General features: G+C 41.9%; 1 protein-coding gene across 3 annotated transcripts in view; it reads left to right on the top strand.

Moving 5' to 3' along the window:
• The window catches only part of pde4a (phosphodiesterase 4A, cAMP-specific), a 51755-nt gene that overhangs the window by 29954 nt on the left and 5863 nt on the right, over nucleotides 1-15938 (top strand). Inside the window, exons 1-11 of one of the 3 annotated variants that reach the window (XM_078269396.1) lie at nucleotides 3046-3865; nucleotides 5280-5465; nucleotides 5900-5936; nucleotides 6086-6156; nucleotides 6942-6991; nucleotides 8514-8626; nucleotides 13846-13939; nucleotides 14031-14194; nucleotides 14835-14933; nucleotides 15030-15194; nucleotides 15348-15447. In XM_078269396.1, the coding sequence (XP_078125522.1) occupies nucleotides 3672-3865; nucleotides 5280-5465; nucleotides 5900-5936; nucleotides 6086-6156; nucleotides 6942-6991; nucleotides 8514-8626; nucleotides 13846-13939; nucleotides 14031-14194; nucleotides 14835-14933; nucleotides 15030-15194; nucleotides 15348-15447 (1273 nt within the window). In that variant the 5' untranslated portion in view covers nucleotides 3046-3671. Of the gene's footprint in view, nucleotides 1-3045; nucleotides 3866-5279; nucleotides 5466-5899; nucleotides 5937-6085; nucleotides 6157-6941; nucleotides 6992-8513; nucleotides 8627-9994; nucleotides 11454-13845; nucleotides 13940-14030; nucleotides 14195-14834; nucleotides 14934-15029; nucleotides 15195-15347; nucleotides 15448-15938 lie in introns of those variants that run through there. The other 2 variants (XM_078269394.1, XM_078269397.1) reach the window with 2 other exon arrangements.

Here is a 15938-nt window from a genome sequence, read left to right as displayed (position 1 = left end):
GCTGTATGTGAGGCCTTTATATAATCGACTTTCCAAGACAAGTGCCACCATCCATTCCCATTGCGTCCTAAACAAACGATAGTTACTCACTACCAGGAAAAGAAGGGAGGGAAAAGCGAGACTCAGAAGAAAGGGTAAGATACTGAATGTGGAAGGCAGGAGAAGAGGAGGAAACAGCTTGACAAGGCATCTTATCTTTTACTGTGTTCTTCGCTGTGCTCGGGCTTTAAGCTGTTTGCTGAAAGATGGAACATTGAATTCATGCAGCAGGTTTTGCTTGGCTTTTTTGTTTGAGAGCTGCTCTTGCAGAAAGAGGCTGAGGGAAAAACAGACACTATTTACAAGTCGTCTCATTTGTGCTCTCATTTGGTATGTGCAGAGTGTATATTTAAATTAGGACATGCAAAGTTTAAATACAGTATCTTTCCTCTTTGTGTTTTGTGATAGGGCAAATAAATACACAAATGCAGGTTGTCAAACAGACAGGCCGACACACAATATTTCTTTCTCTCACACACACACACACACACACACACGCACACACACACACACATGCACACACGCACACACACGCACACACACACACACACACACACACACACACACACACACACACACACACACACACACACACACACACACACACACACACACACACTTTAAAATGTCCCATCTGTATTCCAAACACTCACTAAAGGCTAGCCAACACACCAAAATCAAAAAGTGTTTGGAGTGAGTTTTCCACTCAAACAAGCAGAAATAAAGATGTGATGCTGGAAAGTATGATCTGTTCTTATTGATTTTTCTTTCACCTTTCACCTACAGTACAGGCATTAAAATGACTAGAAAATCTTAAAAGGCATTTCTCTTCATTATAGTTTTTTTACAATCACTTTGCTACTAATTTCAGAACCGTGATGTCATTTTTTAAAACTCTAGACTCAAAACTCAAAACAGTCAGCACTTGTGTAACACAGGCTGTCCAATGTTCATTGCATTGTGCATTCATATCTTTAAATAAATCATGCACTTGCACAATCATTGGTTAAAAAAACTAATTGATTGTGAAATACCATTGAAACGTTAATTTAGATCACCCACACAGAAGCTACCGATAGTTTCACTGTGTCATTGTTCGTCATTAAATATTGTAGTACAAAATAGGTGATACATGTTTCATTATGGTACTACATGTAAATACATCCCTGTAAAAGTACTGCAGTAGTAGAGAAACTACTACAGGCCAATGTGGTACGAGTATTAATATATATACACATCTCAATCATCAGTAACGAGTTGGCAGAATTGGACAAGCAATTCCAAGGGCCTGCATCCATACAGTGCAGTACTGTCAATACTGTAAATAGTCTGAAAAGGTGGTAAATGGGACCATAGAAACAGTGTCTGATAAACAGTAGTACATTACAGTAAAGAATGATGATGAAATATTACATCCATAGATAATGTAGTCTAATTGGTTCATGCTCCACGCTAATTGGTGACAATGAATCTCGTTATCTTGAAACGTTCATGATCTAAACATGGAATATTGTTTGTCTGTTTCCATACAACTATGCATTAAGAGTAATGCAACAGTTTTTGCATTATTATTTATTAAATGCAACATTTTGAGCAGTTGTATCAATTGATAGTTAGATCTTTGTAATGAAATTAATAGACAATCATCTGAAATGTAATGTGTGAATTGCTGTTTGAAATAGCAATACTTTGATGTTAAGTTGTGTCATATTGAACAGGTGATTTTTGTTAAATTAACAAATGATCTTAGGTTTATGTGTATTGTATCCAAGCAATTGAAAGAAGTGTTAGTCATCATTGGTTGTGAGTTTTGTGTCTAGAGTTATGAAAAATGACGTCAATGTTCTGAACTTAGTGCCAAAGTGATTGTAAAAAACTGTATCTGAAACTGAAACACTGGACTGCTAATTGTTAACTGACATTTTACTGTAAACAAATCACTAAAAAAACACCATATAACAACAATACCTCTATATTACTCTTATTTTCCGATTGGTTGATTGATGATTATATTACTGTAAAGGTATGTTTTTGTGCATATTCCATCCATGACTTAACGTCTTTAGCTATAAGTAAACAGTTTAATTTCTCAGTGAAGTTACTACAATAACTATGTGAAGATGTGAAATATTATAATAAATATTAGTGTCACAAGAATGTGATGCGGTAAGCTGTGCTATCACTACTGAGAAATTCTCATGTATACCTTGCTCACTACTACTTTAGTTCTCTCTTTAAAGGAAATTGCCACACTTGGCAACAGTGTTGTTTCGAAATGCCAATTTGGTAATTTTGTGGGTTACAGTAATACGTTGGTGACAATGCTAGTAATCTATACCTTCTATTATTAAAGTAATAACCCACCTAATAATAATAACACCTCACGGGCTGCAAGCAAACATGATCCTGCAGTGGTTCAATAGATCCAACATAGTTTTTATTAACACTGCAGTCAAATATTTCTGCATTTTTGAGTTGCAGTGTGTTGTTGAGAAACCATGTAGACTGAGTGTAAAAACAAAACAAAAGAAATCTGGCTTGAGGCTGTCTGATTTACTTGTGGTTGACCTAATGCATCTTGTATGGAAGCTTTTTCATGGTCTAATTGTTGCTCATGGAGAATATTAAGGTAGCACTGTGTCTTCTTACATTTAAAGTCCATGGAAAGTGGTGTTGGTGAGCAAGGCTGTTGATGTCAAAATAAGAAATGTTTTGGGTGCAAACCTTACACGCTCTTTGGTAGAACATGTAAACATTTACACAGGGCTTTGAGTCAACCCGTTTCCCCCTGATTTTTTCTCTCTCCTCTCTCCTCTTTCTGGGTTGTTTCTATCTTCTCTTCAAATCCTCATTACACAGCCTGTGTGTGTTGCTCTACTCTAGTCCCTGTTTGTTACTCTTACTGATCAGCCTTCCTGTTGCTGCAGAGGAAATGCGAACAGTAAGATAAGGACAGTGACAGCACATGCTTGCAGAGGGAGGCGGGGGGGCGGGAGGAGAGGAAGAGATAAAAAGTAACAGATACAACGTGAAGGCCAAAAGGCTGGCTAATTAGGGTATTAACAAAGATCATCACAGTTGTTTTTGCAGCCCGGGTGTCTCAAGAGTTTGTGAATGTGAGACGGCAGCCACAGCAACCTGGAGGCCAGATGGGGACAGAGGTCCAGTTTGGGCTGGCTGGTCCCAGCAGCAGCAAACAGAGCTGAGGTGGTGAAATATCAGAAGAGCTCTCGTCTGGGAGGAACAGACAAACCTCAAACAAACCTGCACAGGCTGAGGATGTGAGAAGAGGGAAAATGGAGTTCAAGCATCCATGGCCTGAGGATCACAGGGCAGGATATGCATGTTGATGCACTTTGACTCTTCAGGCATGAGACACGTGGGAGAGCAGGACTAAAGGGAGGATCAGGCCTGTGTTAATAGACCAGCTCTGGATTGAGAACACTTTGCACCATGTACCGCAGGTGCTGTGGTTCTGTCTGCCTGAGACGTGAGTCGACGCACTAAAAAAGTCGACGAGGGGGACTGCGTGGGAGGGAGACAGCCAAACAGAGCGAGACAGACAGATTTAAGTGGAGGCTGGGGGAGTTTTCTTTAACTGGTCGGCTCCACCAGGGCCAGAGCTGGCAGCGATGAGTCACAGGAAGCTGACACGACAGCTGAGGTTGTGGGAGAGTCCTGAGGGTCCACCTCCTGCGCCCTCTCTCACCTCACCTGTGTCACCGGGCGATCAATCTCGAGGACACGGGGGCTCTGTTCTGTTTCGACGCATGAAACTGAACCGGAGTATTCAGGAGCGTAGACGCTCATCTCACTGTATTTGCAGGTACAGTTCTGCATCCCAGCTGCTGATCTATAATTTGACCAAGTCCTCACTAACATATCTCTATGTCTATTAAAAAGAAGTTGTAGTGATTTGTGATTGTTCTGCATCAGTTCAGATGAGATGTGAGCATTATAGACAGATGTTTGTAATGCAACTTCCAAAAGAAGATGTCAGAGTAAATTATTCCATGCAGACACTCTAATAACCATAGTCAGATGGATTCGATTTTGGGATTTGCTGAAATTCAGAATGTCTCATAATTACTCTCAAAGTTTGCAAAAAACAAAAACAAACGGGGATTAGCGCGTGCAGCTTGCAGAGGATCCCCCTGGCAGACGTTTTTGATGTGTTTTTCATTACCGGGGAAACTTGTTTAATGATAATTTGATCTGTAGCCACATTCACAAAGCCTTCTGGGGAAGAGGAGTAGGCCAATTTATAAGTAAATTCTAAAAATATCACACTTCACGCTTAATTTTAGAAGTCAAACCGAAAACCGTACACAACTATGTTGATGACAAAGTTTGAGAAGTTTAGGAGAAGATAAAAGTTATCCAACATCAAAAATAGATTTTGTAGCTACACTGCAACCTGCTTCCCCATCTGTCCTTGTCATCCCAACATGTGACTGCAGTCTGAAAGAGACAATTATAGATTCACACTATTATATATCTTATATCTGAAGTATATCTGTATAAATAGTCTTGTAGCAGTTTTAGTGTATAACAAAGCTGATAAAAAATTCAAGCCGTATACTTTTCATAAATACTGTCAGATAAATTGGTATCTGAAAAAACTAAAAAATGATGGACAATGCTTTAGTAACAGTACAGTTAAACATGTTGCTCTCCCCTTTGGCTATGCTCGTCTTTGAAAAGAGATTAGTTTCAGCCGTGTGTTTTCGGTTTAATATTAATCAGCGATCTGCTGGCAGAATATTTTTGGGTTTGATGTTATACTGTATATCTTTGTCTTTTTTTCCTTTATTGCTGATGTTTCCGGATGATAAGTATAAGCAGTCTTAAAATGTGTAAGTGCACTTTCTGTTATCACTCACATATTCAGACAGACCGCGTTGGCCCAGAGAGACGCTGCAGTTGATGTGGCTAAATTTGCTCACTTAAAATAAAATGACTTGTCAGTAAAGTGTAATTCTCAGGGCAGCCCGGTGGCAGTCTGGCACATCAGAGTCAAAGCTGCATAGGTTCATGCTATAGCATCTGTCACATCTCTCGTTCTTCAACTTCATCTCTCAGAAACTAGAGGAACACTACAGGAGGATGGACTCTGTGGCTTTTGTTTGGATGTTAAGGCTCATCTTGTCTTTGAGATAAGAGAAGCAGCTGCGAAACAAACATAAATGTAGCTAACAGATGTAAAACCAGTTTCCTTCCTGTCCTCTCAAACTATTCAGCTTCGATTCAGAGAATGGTCCCTCGCCAGGCCGCAGTCCCATGGATTCGCAGGCGAGTCCTGGGTTGGTGCTCCACCCTTCTTTCCCCCAGAGCCAGCGCAGGGAGTCCTTCCTGTACCGCTCAGACTCAGACTACGACACATCCCCCAAAACCATGTCACGCAACTCCTCCATCAACAGTGAGGGGTAAGCATGAGGCCATCATCCTGAATCCATCACATAGAAGAACATGAACAGCATTTAAAAATGTTTCTTAAACCTGCAGTGTTCACACATGAACACACACACACGCACGCACACACACCACAGTAACTGCACATTATCCCAATCAACACATGATTATAATTATGCAATGATTATGCTAATAAAATCATGATGAATCCTTTTAACATTAACTGTTGTTCTCTGTTTCCTGGCTTGTCTTTCAGTAAGTTTAACACAGACAAAACCTTCCATTAGTGTATCTCAGGATTAGTTCTCTGTTTAGATCCACATAGGTCATTGTAAACATCCAGCTCACAGATACACCCTCTCATATAAACACTAATACCGAGTGCCTCAGCTGCCAAAACCCCTCACATTCATCTCATTCTGCTGTTTTCTGTTTTTCTGTCCTGCAGGCATGCCGAAGACATGATCGTTACCCCTTTTGCTCAGGTATGTTTTCCTTGTGCTACTTTTCTGACATGTTTAATTGCTGTAAATGACTAGAAAAGGTGGTTAATTAGTGCAGTGAACTTGTCCCCCTCCTTCCTGTTCCCTCCCTCCTCCTTCTCTCCCTCCTACGCTGTCCATCCATCCCCCAGGTGTTGGCCAGCCTACGAACTGTAAGAAGCAACTTCACCATCCTCGCCAATGTCACAACACCCACTAACAAGTTAGTATCATGCTGTCAAACACCCCTTCCCTCCACTTACACTCGTCACGACTGTCTGCTTAGTTTGCAGTGTGTGTGTGTTTGCTAATGTCTCCTTGCTCCCGTGGGGAAACACTTTTGTCATTATGATTAACCAGTTTGTGATTATCAAGCTGTGCTCAAAGAAAATATGATCTGCATTATTTGGCATCTCTCCAACTCGCTGGCTGAAGACTGAGTGCAGAGAACATCATGCCTCAGATGTTTGTCCCTGACTCTGTCTCTGTACCCAGACGATGGAGACAGTCAATAACACTAAAATTATTCTCCTTTGTAATGCAGCAGATAGAAGGAGCTTGAGTTGGCATGCTTTTAGCAACATGTCAATATGATATATAAAGCAATGCACCACAGAATTATCAGCATCTATAATTATTCAGTGTTGTGCCCTGAAAATGCCTCCCTCACTACACAATTATGAAACCACGAAGGCTTCTTGAAAGGAGAGCAGAGCTAAGGCTTTTTGGATACTTGAATATAAGGGTATTTTTATGCACTTTAAACAATTCCCACATTGCAGTTTTATTCAATATTCAAAGACATTTTAATCTCGACATGCACTCCTCCATTGGTCTCTTTTTAGGGGCATATAAATGAATAACATACTGTACATAAAAATATGTATACCCCCTCTGTGAGCCAAGCCTTTTGTTGCCTTATCCTGTAATGCTGAATGTGTGTTGAACCCCAGCAGGGGGCAGCAGCGTGTGGTTCTCACTCTGATGTAATGATGTGTTTGTCCACAGGAGGTCACCAGTGACAAGCCAACCCACTGTTCCCCAAGCTACACTCTCTGGTATGTTGTCAACTAATTAAACCTCTTAGTCCAAAGAGTCCCACAGTCCCCTTACACGGCTGTATGGACACACTAAGGCTCCAACACTCCCCGAATGCATCATCAGTAATGAAAGTTACTGCAGAACACTACAGAACATCATGTGGCTATTATGGCTGATTTTTTAATGAACTGTGCTGCATAGGCTACATTTTATGAGATTGTATAGATCTTAAATTACTCAACATATGATGCTAAAGCTACTAAAGATATGTGTGTTATGAAATACCCAAAGCTGATGCTGAGAGAGTTGAATCCCTTTTTACTCCTAGATGTATAAAGGACATGAATGCAAAGCTTCATTTTCACTGTACAGTCCCTTTTACCTTGTATGTAGTTAAAATAATTAAAGTAAAAAATTGTAGTAAAAATGTTGGGCAAGCAGCATTGCAAGACCACAAACTCTTTTAATTTACACTGCAGAATTTGATGCTTCAACTGTAACATGTCTGACATGAACATTTGCATTTAGTTTTAACTAAACAATTAATATTAGAGGCACAATCGCAGAATCTGTCCAATAGATATGTGCGTATACATTATATATATTTTGTTACTAAACTGATTTCTGAAATTTGAATTTCAAATTTAGCCCTGTTTTACAGTGTTTATACAAAGTACAATTAGTGTGCAGAACACACGTACATCTTTCTTGCCTGGATGCTATTCCCACAAATGTACAGTGATTTCTGTTTGTATAAAATAAAGTTTAAAATTTTTTGTTGAAATTTAAAGGGAGCATTCTACAGTTTTGTGAGTATTGAGGAAGCAGAAATAAATCAGTTTATAAATATTTCTGAATGACCTGTACGTTTTATGTAACTCAGCTAATCATAATTGAAATATAGCCCCACTCGGGCGCCCAGATAGCTCAGTTGGTAGAGTGGGCGCCAATATATAGAGGTTTACTCCTTGGCACAGCGGCCCCGAGTTTGACTCCGACCTCGGCCCCTTTGCTGCATGTCATTCCCCCTCTCTCTCCCCTGTCATGTCTTCAGTTATCCTGTCAAATGAAGGCCTAAAATGCCCAATAATTATCTTAAAAAAGAAATATAGGCCCACCTTACTGTGTTAATACATATTACTGATATGAAATCATTTCTACAGCCCTAGAAAACACAAATACGATTGTTGTCTCATGGGAATACATATATTTAGAGCTGTCAAGTTTAGAGTGATAGGTTTTGAATCTGTGTTCAGCTGATCATAATTTAAAATATTGACCTGTTTTACTCTGTTTACAAACATACTGATTAAAAAACAATGTGACTGTATCAGAAACCACAAATAACAGTGATTCAGTTGTTGTCAAGTGTTATTTTTACATATTTGGATTACTAGTTGAAGCCTGTAAATGCATACACTTTTTATCATTTGTGTCAACTAACTTACTGAGCTACAGGGCCTTTACAGCTACAGGTCATTTTAAAGAGAGGATATTCTATCAGGTCATCACTGTTTGTATATTGTCTGTCCTTCCCAGAGGAGACATACCAGCAGATGGCTCGGGAGACTCTGGAGGAACTGGACTGGTGTCTGGACCAGCTGGAGACCATTCAGACCCACCGCTCAGTCAGCGAGATGGCCTCCAACAAGGTGCACACCTGTCCACACACAAACATGTTCACTTTCACTGTCCGTCAGCCTGAACATTAACTCAGTATGGTGCCAAACTTTTTGAGGAACAACGTATAAACTGTGTCCCAATGGTTCACGAGGACATTTAATCACTTCATGAGAACTGATTACTATTGAGTTGCAGCTGTATCACTCAGTGTACAAAAAACATTATGGCTAACCTTCTGTTCAAGCTTCCATTCTAACAATCCAAATAAATCCAAATAAATATACCCTAACACCCGTCACATTGAACCTTCATACATTTTCCTCAAATATTGTTTGGAACTTATCAGCTGTTGAAGTAATCATGCTGCTTGTTCTACTGTTGATTGCTTCAATTTGGAAAGAGGTGTTCATTAGAAGTAGTAATTCTTGAAAATATTTGTTTCCTGGGTTTATTTGCAATCCCGTGGTTGTAATTAAATAAATAAATTAAATAATTAAATGAATTCAAGCATCTATGGGCTTTATGGCATTTGTTAGACTAAACACACAGATTATGTCTAGTTAAGCTTTTGTGTTTACAACTGCAAGAGATGCAGCCAGGTTGCATTACATTTTGATGTGCAATTTGCATTACCACATCTACATGCTCGATGTATGCAGACTTCTTAAGTGTGCATTTGTTTTTGTGGGGGCACGGGGCAGAGGGAAAGATTGAGGGAAGGGAGGATGACGGTCTGTGGGTATGGAGGACATGAGAGGGAGGGGGAATGGGCCCTGATGCTGATGTCTCTGCTGTAACCTTGGCTATGGGTTGCTATCGAACAGCAGCAGGGTCTGCCCTTCCCTTTTAGTCATTGGCTTGCCACTCTGACCACAAGCCATGTGGTTAAGGCAAGAACCAATGAAATAGAGGTGATGCTCCTTTAATAGTGTTCTGTCTTAAAGAGACAGCATCGTGTACATGGTTTGTTTCGTTCCAGATTTTCTTCCCATGTTGCACATCACTATTAATGAATGCCAAGGTTCTTAATGTTTAGAATCAGTCAGGCTTATGATGAAAGGACTGAGGGAGAGATACCAGGAGAGTGCTTAAAGCACATCATGTATGTGTGTGCAAATACAGTTTCCTGGGGTGAACAGAGTCTCTGTGAATATGTTACTGCCTTTTCAGATCTGCAACTAAGTCACAGAAATCCTCCGCACTGTGCCAACATGGAGGTACACATGAATATTCCCACTCAGTCTCTCACTCTTACTCACAGCCTTGCACACACACTTATTTTCGACAGACGTACACGCTGCCTTGTCGCACATGCGCACTCAGGCTGAGAGCAGAAGCAAGCACAGACACACACACACACACACACACACACACACACACACACATGCATGCGCCTGCAGCCACACTGCCTGATTAGCTTGCGAGAGCTGTCTACAGCATCCAGGGAAATGGCGCAAGAGGCAGAGCATTGGAGGAGGAACGGCAGCCCAAAGCGGCAGGATTAGACCTCTGGCAATTTGGCCAGCTGAGGCATGGATTGACACGGAGCAGGGGACTGGGATACGGAGCTATCAGGAGGCAGCCTGACTGACTGTGGACTGACTGTGTGTTGCTGGGATCTGTGTGAGACAGCACAGGCGGGCTGATGCACCGGTAGGACTGGGCCGGGCCTCTGGATCTGTACCGTGGGGGAGGGGCAGTCGACGCAGGGAGAGGGAGCCTGTTTTTCCAGACCACAGCTCTGGTGTGATTCTTCAGCCTGGCCGTCAGCTTCAGGCCTGCCTGCATCCCTCTCAGTCTCTTTCTCTCTCTCTCCCTCTCAGTCTCTTTCTCTCTCTCCCTCTCTCATCCTCTCCATCCTTGTTTTTCTCTTGCTTTTGTCATTTGTTTCTCCCTTATTCCTTCCCCGATGTTCCTGCTGTCATCCTTACCCTTTACCTCCATCATTCGCTTCTATGGTCATCTTTCCGTCCTGCCGTCATAATCACTCCAATCTCTCTCCCCTCCATCATCTAAATCTTTTATTACTGTTTGTCAAGAAGCTTAGCTCTCGCAACATAATTTTTTTGTTTACATCTCTCTCCCATTCCCACTGATCTCCTTCATCGGCTCTTCTCTGTGCCCTTCAGACGGTCCCTCGCTCCCTCTCTTTTCCCCTCCATCTTCCATCTTTCGGCTCCCATCCACCTCTACCCTGCAGTGACTGTAGATTTGGGTCAGTCTGCTCAGCAAATGGGATGAGATGTAGTCTCTACAGCAACTGGATCCAGGGGGCTCCTGGTCTGCCCATCAGGGGGACCCTCATCTTCGGACCACACTGAGGCTGGAGCCTGACTCTGGACTGACTGGGGGGCCTGCTTCGGGGTGCTGCATGTAGGCAAAGACAGTCTGCACCAGCAGCCCCTACCCTCACCCCCTTCCCCCGTTCCTTCGACCCCTCTCGGGGCAGCCGTCACTCTGGAGTGTCCCGGCTTGACTGGCTGTGGCATCTCCTCACACAACCTGACGACGCCCTCATGCCACTGGGGCACACGCAGTGCCCCTACTCCACTCCACTACCGCAAATCCTGCTTGTGCCATCGGCCCAAACCCCCTGTCACCCTCAACATGGGTGTGGTAGAGGCCATTGAGCCAGTGCCATCCCCCTGCCCCTCGCCTGTACCAGGGGGCTACAGGCTGCCCCGCTCCTCCAGCTACAGCCCCCTGCAGGGGAGGGCAGGGGCAGAGCTGGATCTTGGTGCGGCTGCTGGAGGGGTTCTGGAGGGGAGTGGGACGGCGGCAGAGCGCAGGACGCCCTTCGTGGACCTGTTCTGTGAGACCTGCTCCAGGCCCTGGCTCATCGGCTGGTGGGACCAGGTAGGGCTCAGAGAGCTTGCAGAGGGCAAACAAGGCCTGGCAGTGGCCATCTTGGATAGATGCTGTGAACTCTTCAAGTTGTTACATCTAAGCATGCATTAACAACTCTATTTGCTTACTCCATGCTCTTATGTCTTTTATTAAACCAGCAGTTATGGTTTAAAAATTTGTGAATCTTATGTGTTTATATAGGAGAATCTTACACGGTGCTACATGGGGACATTATATACTGAATTTACGTGGTGAAGAAATGTTTTGTGGGTCTGACAATGGCTTTGTGAATAACTGTAAGGCAGTGTGTTCCTGTACATATTTTATACATGATTCACTGAAGGGGAACAGAGATAAAGGCAGAAAGTTTAATAACTCTGTTCAGTGTTCCTACATTGCAGCAGCATTGTAAACAAAAAGACAATTTCACTCTCATTCTTCATCCTTCTATATCTGGTCTACATTTCTGTCCTTTGAGAATACACCGAGCTGCTTCAAATCTAAGAAATAGCTTTGGGACTTTGTGATAAGTAGTCTAGCCGTCTTTACTGCAGGTACATTGCAGTGTCACATAATGTCCATTTCCATCCTCCACACCTGCGTCCCACATCCCTCTGTGTCTCTCTCCTGCTACCCTGAGGCTGGCCTCATTACAGACCTCAAGGAAGCCAAGTGTATTGTCAGTGAAGGACAATGCTTATTGTTTAAAGACTCAGTAGATATTTCTTTTGTCCTCAGGTGTGCCAACATGTTACATACATAAACAAAGTTATAAAGTTAGACATTATTTGAGTATGTCAGGTTTGTATTAGATGTGGTATCCTAACACTGTGTTACCAAAACAAATTCTGGTTTTGTTTTTATTGTTTTGTTGAAAGACATTGGGCACATTAGGATACATGAGTTTCTTCTCTGCTGATATTTTTACAGTCTGAGTCAATAAACGGTACAGGTTTTAGATCAGAGAAGGGTCACATTTAGCACGTGTGTTATTCGGTTATTGTTATTCTTAATCATGTACAGTAAGAAAAAATAAAGCCCTCCTGGGTCCCTCACATATGCGAGTGTATAAGTGTGTGTGTGTGTGTGTGTGTGTGTGTATTGGTGGTCATGTCTGTGCAGAGTTTGCATGTTTGCTTCATTAGTCAGTGTCAGAGGAAGAGTGTTGTTTGTCCTGGCACTCGGACTGGCACCGTGGAAGTGTTGGTTGGCAGCTATGACTCAGCAGTACAGCATTAGGGAAGGAAAGAACGAGAGAAAGCGAGAAAGAGAAGAGGAGGTTTGGGCTGAGCCTGTTGCCTAAATGTGTCACAGGGCTTGACTTGCTTCCCTGGCTCCTGGTGACTGATTCTGCCCAACTGCTTCAATGATTTTGCTGTCAGAGTATACCTATTTGCTTGCATGTAATGAGCGCAAGGCTGGGTGGAAAAAGAGCGATAACTGAGAGGGAAAGAGTGAAAGATGGAGGGAATGCTTGTGGGAAATGGCAGGAAGGCAAAGTGGAGCCTGTGATAGAGGAGGGTTTTGGGACTCAAGGGCAGTAGTGGAGAGTGTTGTTTACCTGGAGAGGGAGGGAGGAGCAGATTTAAGGAACAGAGAGGCGTGGAGAGGAAGACAGCAGAGGAGCTAAGGGATGACCTTGGTAAAGGTTAGAGACACCTGCCTACTCCCTCAGTTTGTCACTCAAGCAGCCACCACTCTCACATCAAGCTGAAGGACTGACTGTGAGGAGGCAGTTGCCACGGCAACCACTTTGGTTGCCATGGAGACTGTTAGGTGTGAAAGATCAGTCGGTAGGACACAGACCAAGGGGGTCTTGTCTGTATCGTATTGTACCTTCACATGACTTGTGCAACAGGTAACTATCAAGCCTCCAAACACCACCTTTATCTATAGCAATAAAATAATCACATGCTCAAGCTGAGAGAATATTCAGTATTTTCTGTCTGCAGCCACAATGTATTTGTTTATTGTGCCTGTAATGCGAGGACCTGCAGACAAGTTGTTCATGTTTGCCACTGTAGATATCTGGAGAAGAATACGTATTAAAATGCCCCATTGCTACAGCGTATAAATACATGGCAATCAAAATGCAAGCACACTGATATAGGGGCTTTGAACAGTATGTTCTCAAAAAGAGGAGGCATGATTCATCATTGATTTTCTCAGCCTTTAGTGAATTAAGCCAGAATGAGGGTGATCATTTATTTTTTAATATTGGACTCAGAGGAATGCTTTGTTGGCATGTATCGGTACAAATGGAATGTAAAGGTCAATGGTAATAATTCTGAGGGTTTACCAATCTGCAAGGCTCTACATTGTTGGATATGTCAGTAACCCTTTCTTCTACTTTGTAGTGTTCAAATCACTCACTTCCTGTATCTGTCTGTCCTCCCCTCAGTTCAAGAGGATGTTGAACAGGGAGCTGTCCCATTTGTCAGAGATGAGTCGCTCAGGGAACCAGGTGTCAGAATACATCTCCACTACCTTTCTAGGTAAAGAAAACATCCATTTGTGACCAACCTCGATAGCAAGTCCTTTATAGCTTTGACCCATCCTGGCTGACCTCTGACCCGACCCCCCCAGATAAGCAGAACGAGGTGGAGATCCCATCCCCGACTTTGAGGGAGAGGGAGAAGCCCATGTGTCACATCAGCGGTGTGAAGAAGCTCACACACAGTTCCAGCCTTTCAAACTCCACCATGCCTCGATTCGGAGTGAAGACTGAACACGAGGATGCGTTAGCCAGGGTAAATACATCATTATCTTACTGTGTTTTTATTGTGTTCATGATTTATGTTTTTTTGCTGCTGTATGACCATAAAGATCTGAACTGAACTGAATGGATGAAAAAGCAGCTCATACAAAACCACACAGGAGATAACAAAAGAACACAAAAGAAGGAAAACACACGTATTTCCTGTCACTCTTCTCTACATAGTCTACCTCTTTACGTAAATATAATTTGTTATGCACACATGCATTTCAGTTCACATTTCCGTAGCTTTCTTTGACCATCTGTATACCTGATTATGTGAACAGTTAAAGGGAAAATGCACATGATGTGATACCACAACTGCAAAGGAATTTAAAAGCAGAAAACGTTTCCACAACTTAAAACATTACTTGTAAACATTTTTTTGGCATTGGTCCATCAGAGTCTGTGCAAGTGTTTTTTTATTTCTCATTGTGGAAAAATGTTTTGAAGTAGAGGAGAAACCAATAGCAACACAAAGACATGTTACATGTTGCAACTTTCATGCAACCTAATTGTAATCTAATCTAGAGAACACACAACTGTAGTATCATGCACCTTTATGGGTGGATTTAGATGGAAAACTGCTAGTTTGTTGTACTGATGTGTGTTAATGTGGTCTGTTGTGCCTTTAGGAATTGAACGACTTGAACATATGGGGCCTTAATATCTTTAGTGTGGCAGAGTTCTCTAATAACCGACCCCTCAGCTGCATAATGTTTGCCATCTTCCAGGTGAGACAGGAAGACTGAGCTTTAACTAACAATGGATTATATAGTTTATCATGTAGCATTACTTATCTGTGACTATGATGATCCCTGTGGCTGTAGGAAAGAGATCTACTGAAGACCTTTCGGATCCCTGTGGATACGTTTGTCACCTATGTAATGACCCTGGAGGACCACTACCATGCCAATGTGGCCTACCACAACAGCCTCCACGCTGCAGATGTCACTCAGTCTACTCATGTACTGCTATCCACACCGGCTTTAGATGTAAATACCTCTACTCGTCAATACTGCCAATACACATCTAACTTCACATGCACAGAGTTTAGAAATACCAGGCCATCTATACAGAATATAGTAGTCATAGGCAATTTGTAAACAGCATTAACTGCTTATTTTTCTCTCTTATTTCTCTGACAGGCTGTGTTCACTGATTTAGAGATACTAGCTGCGTTATTTGCCGCGGCCATCCACGATGTGGACCATCCAGGAGTGTCCAACCAATTCCTCATAAACACAAGTGAGTTGAAATAAGATTAAGATATGACACGCAAACATATAAATTATAAAAAAAATGTAAAATACAATGGGAAAAACAAAGGACATCATGATGGCAAGGACAAACAAAAAGCAGGGGGGAGCAGATTTCATCTGATAACATCATTGATGATTTTGCATCAAGGAAGGCCAGAAAGGTCAGGTTTTAGTTTTAGTTTGTGTTTTCTGTTCTTAGTGCTATAGTGTAATAATTACATTCTCTTTAGTGTGTTTTCACATTTGAGTGATGAAGGATTTGTGCTATTTAGAATATTTATTCTATATTTTATTTGCATATTATTCTTAATATTTTATATTATTGTTGCTCTCTGCTTTTGTTACATTTTTTATATATCTGATTGTATATATTTTTGGCACATATATATATATATATATATATATATTATTATTATAACAACATAAGTGAAAGAGAAAATTATATTTCTCAATTGCACAAATCCTTCATTAGAACAT

The sequence above is a fragment of the Sander vitreus genome, chromosome 15 (genome assembly GCF_031162955.1).
Source record: "Sander vitreus isolate 19-12246 chromosome 15, sanVit1, whole genome shotgun sequence".
NCBI lineage: Eukaryota > Metazoa > Chordata > Actinopteri > Perciformes > Percidae > Sander > Sander vitreus.
Note: the sequence above shows the minus strand (reverse complement) of the source record. Positions and strands in the feature narration are given on the sequence as shown.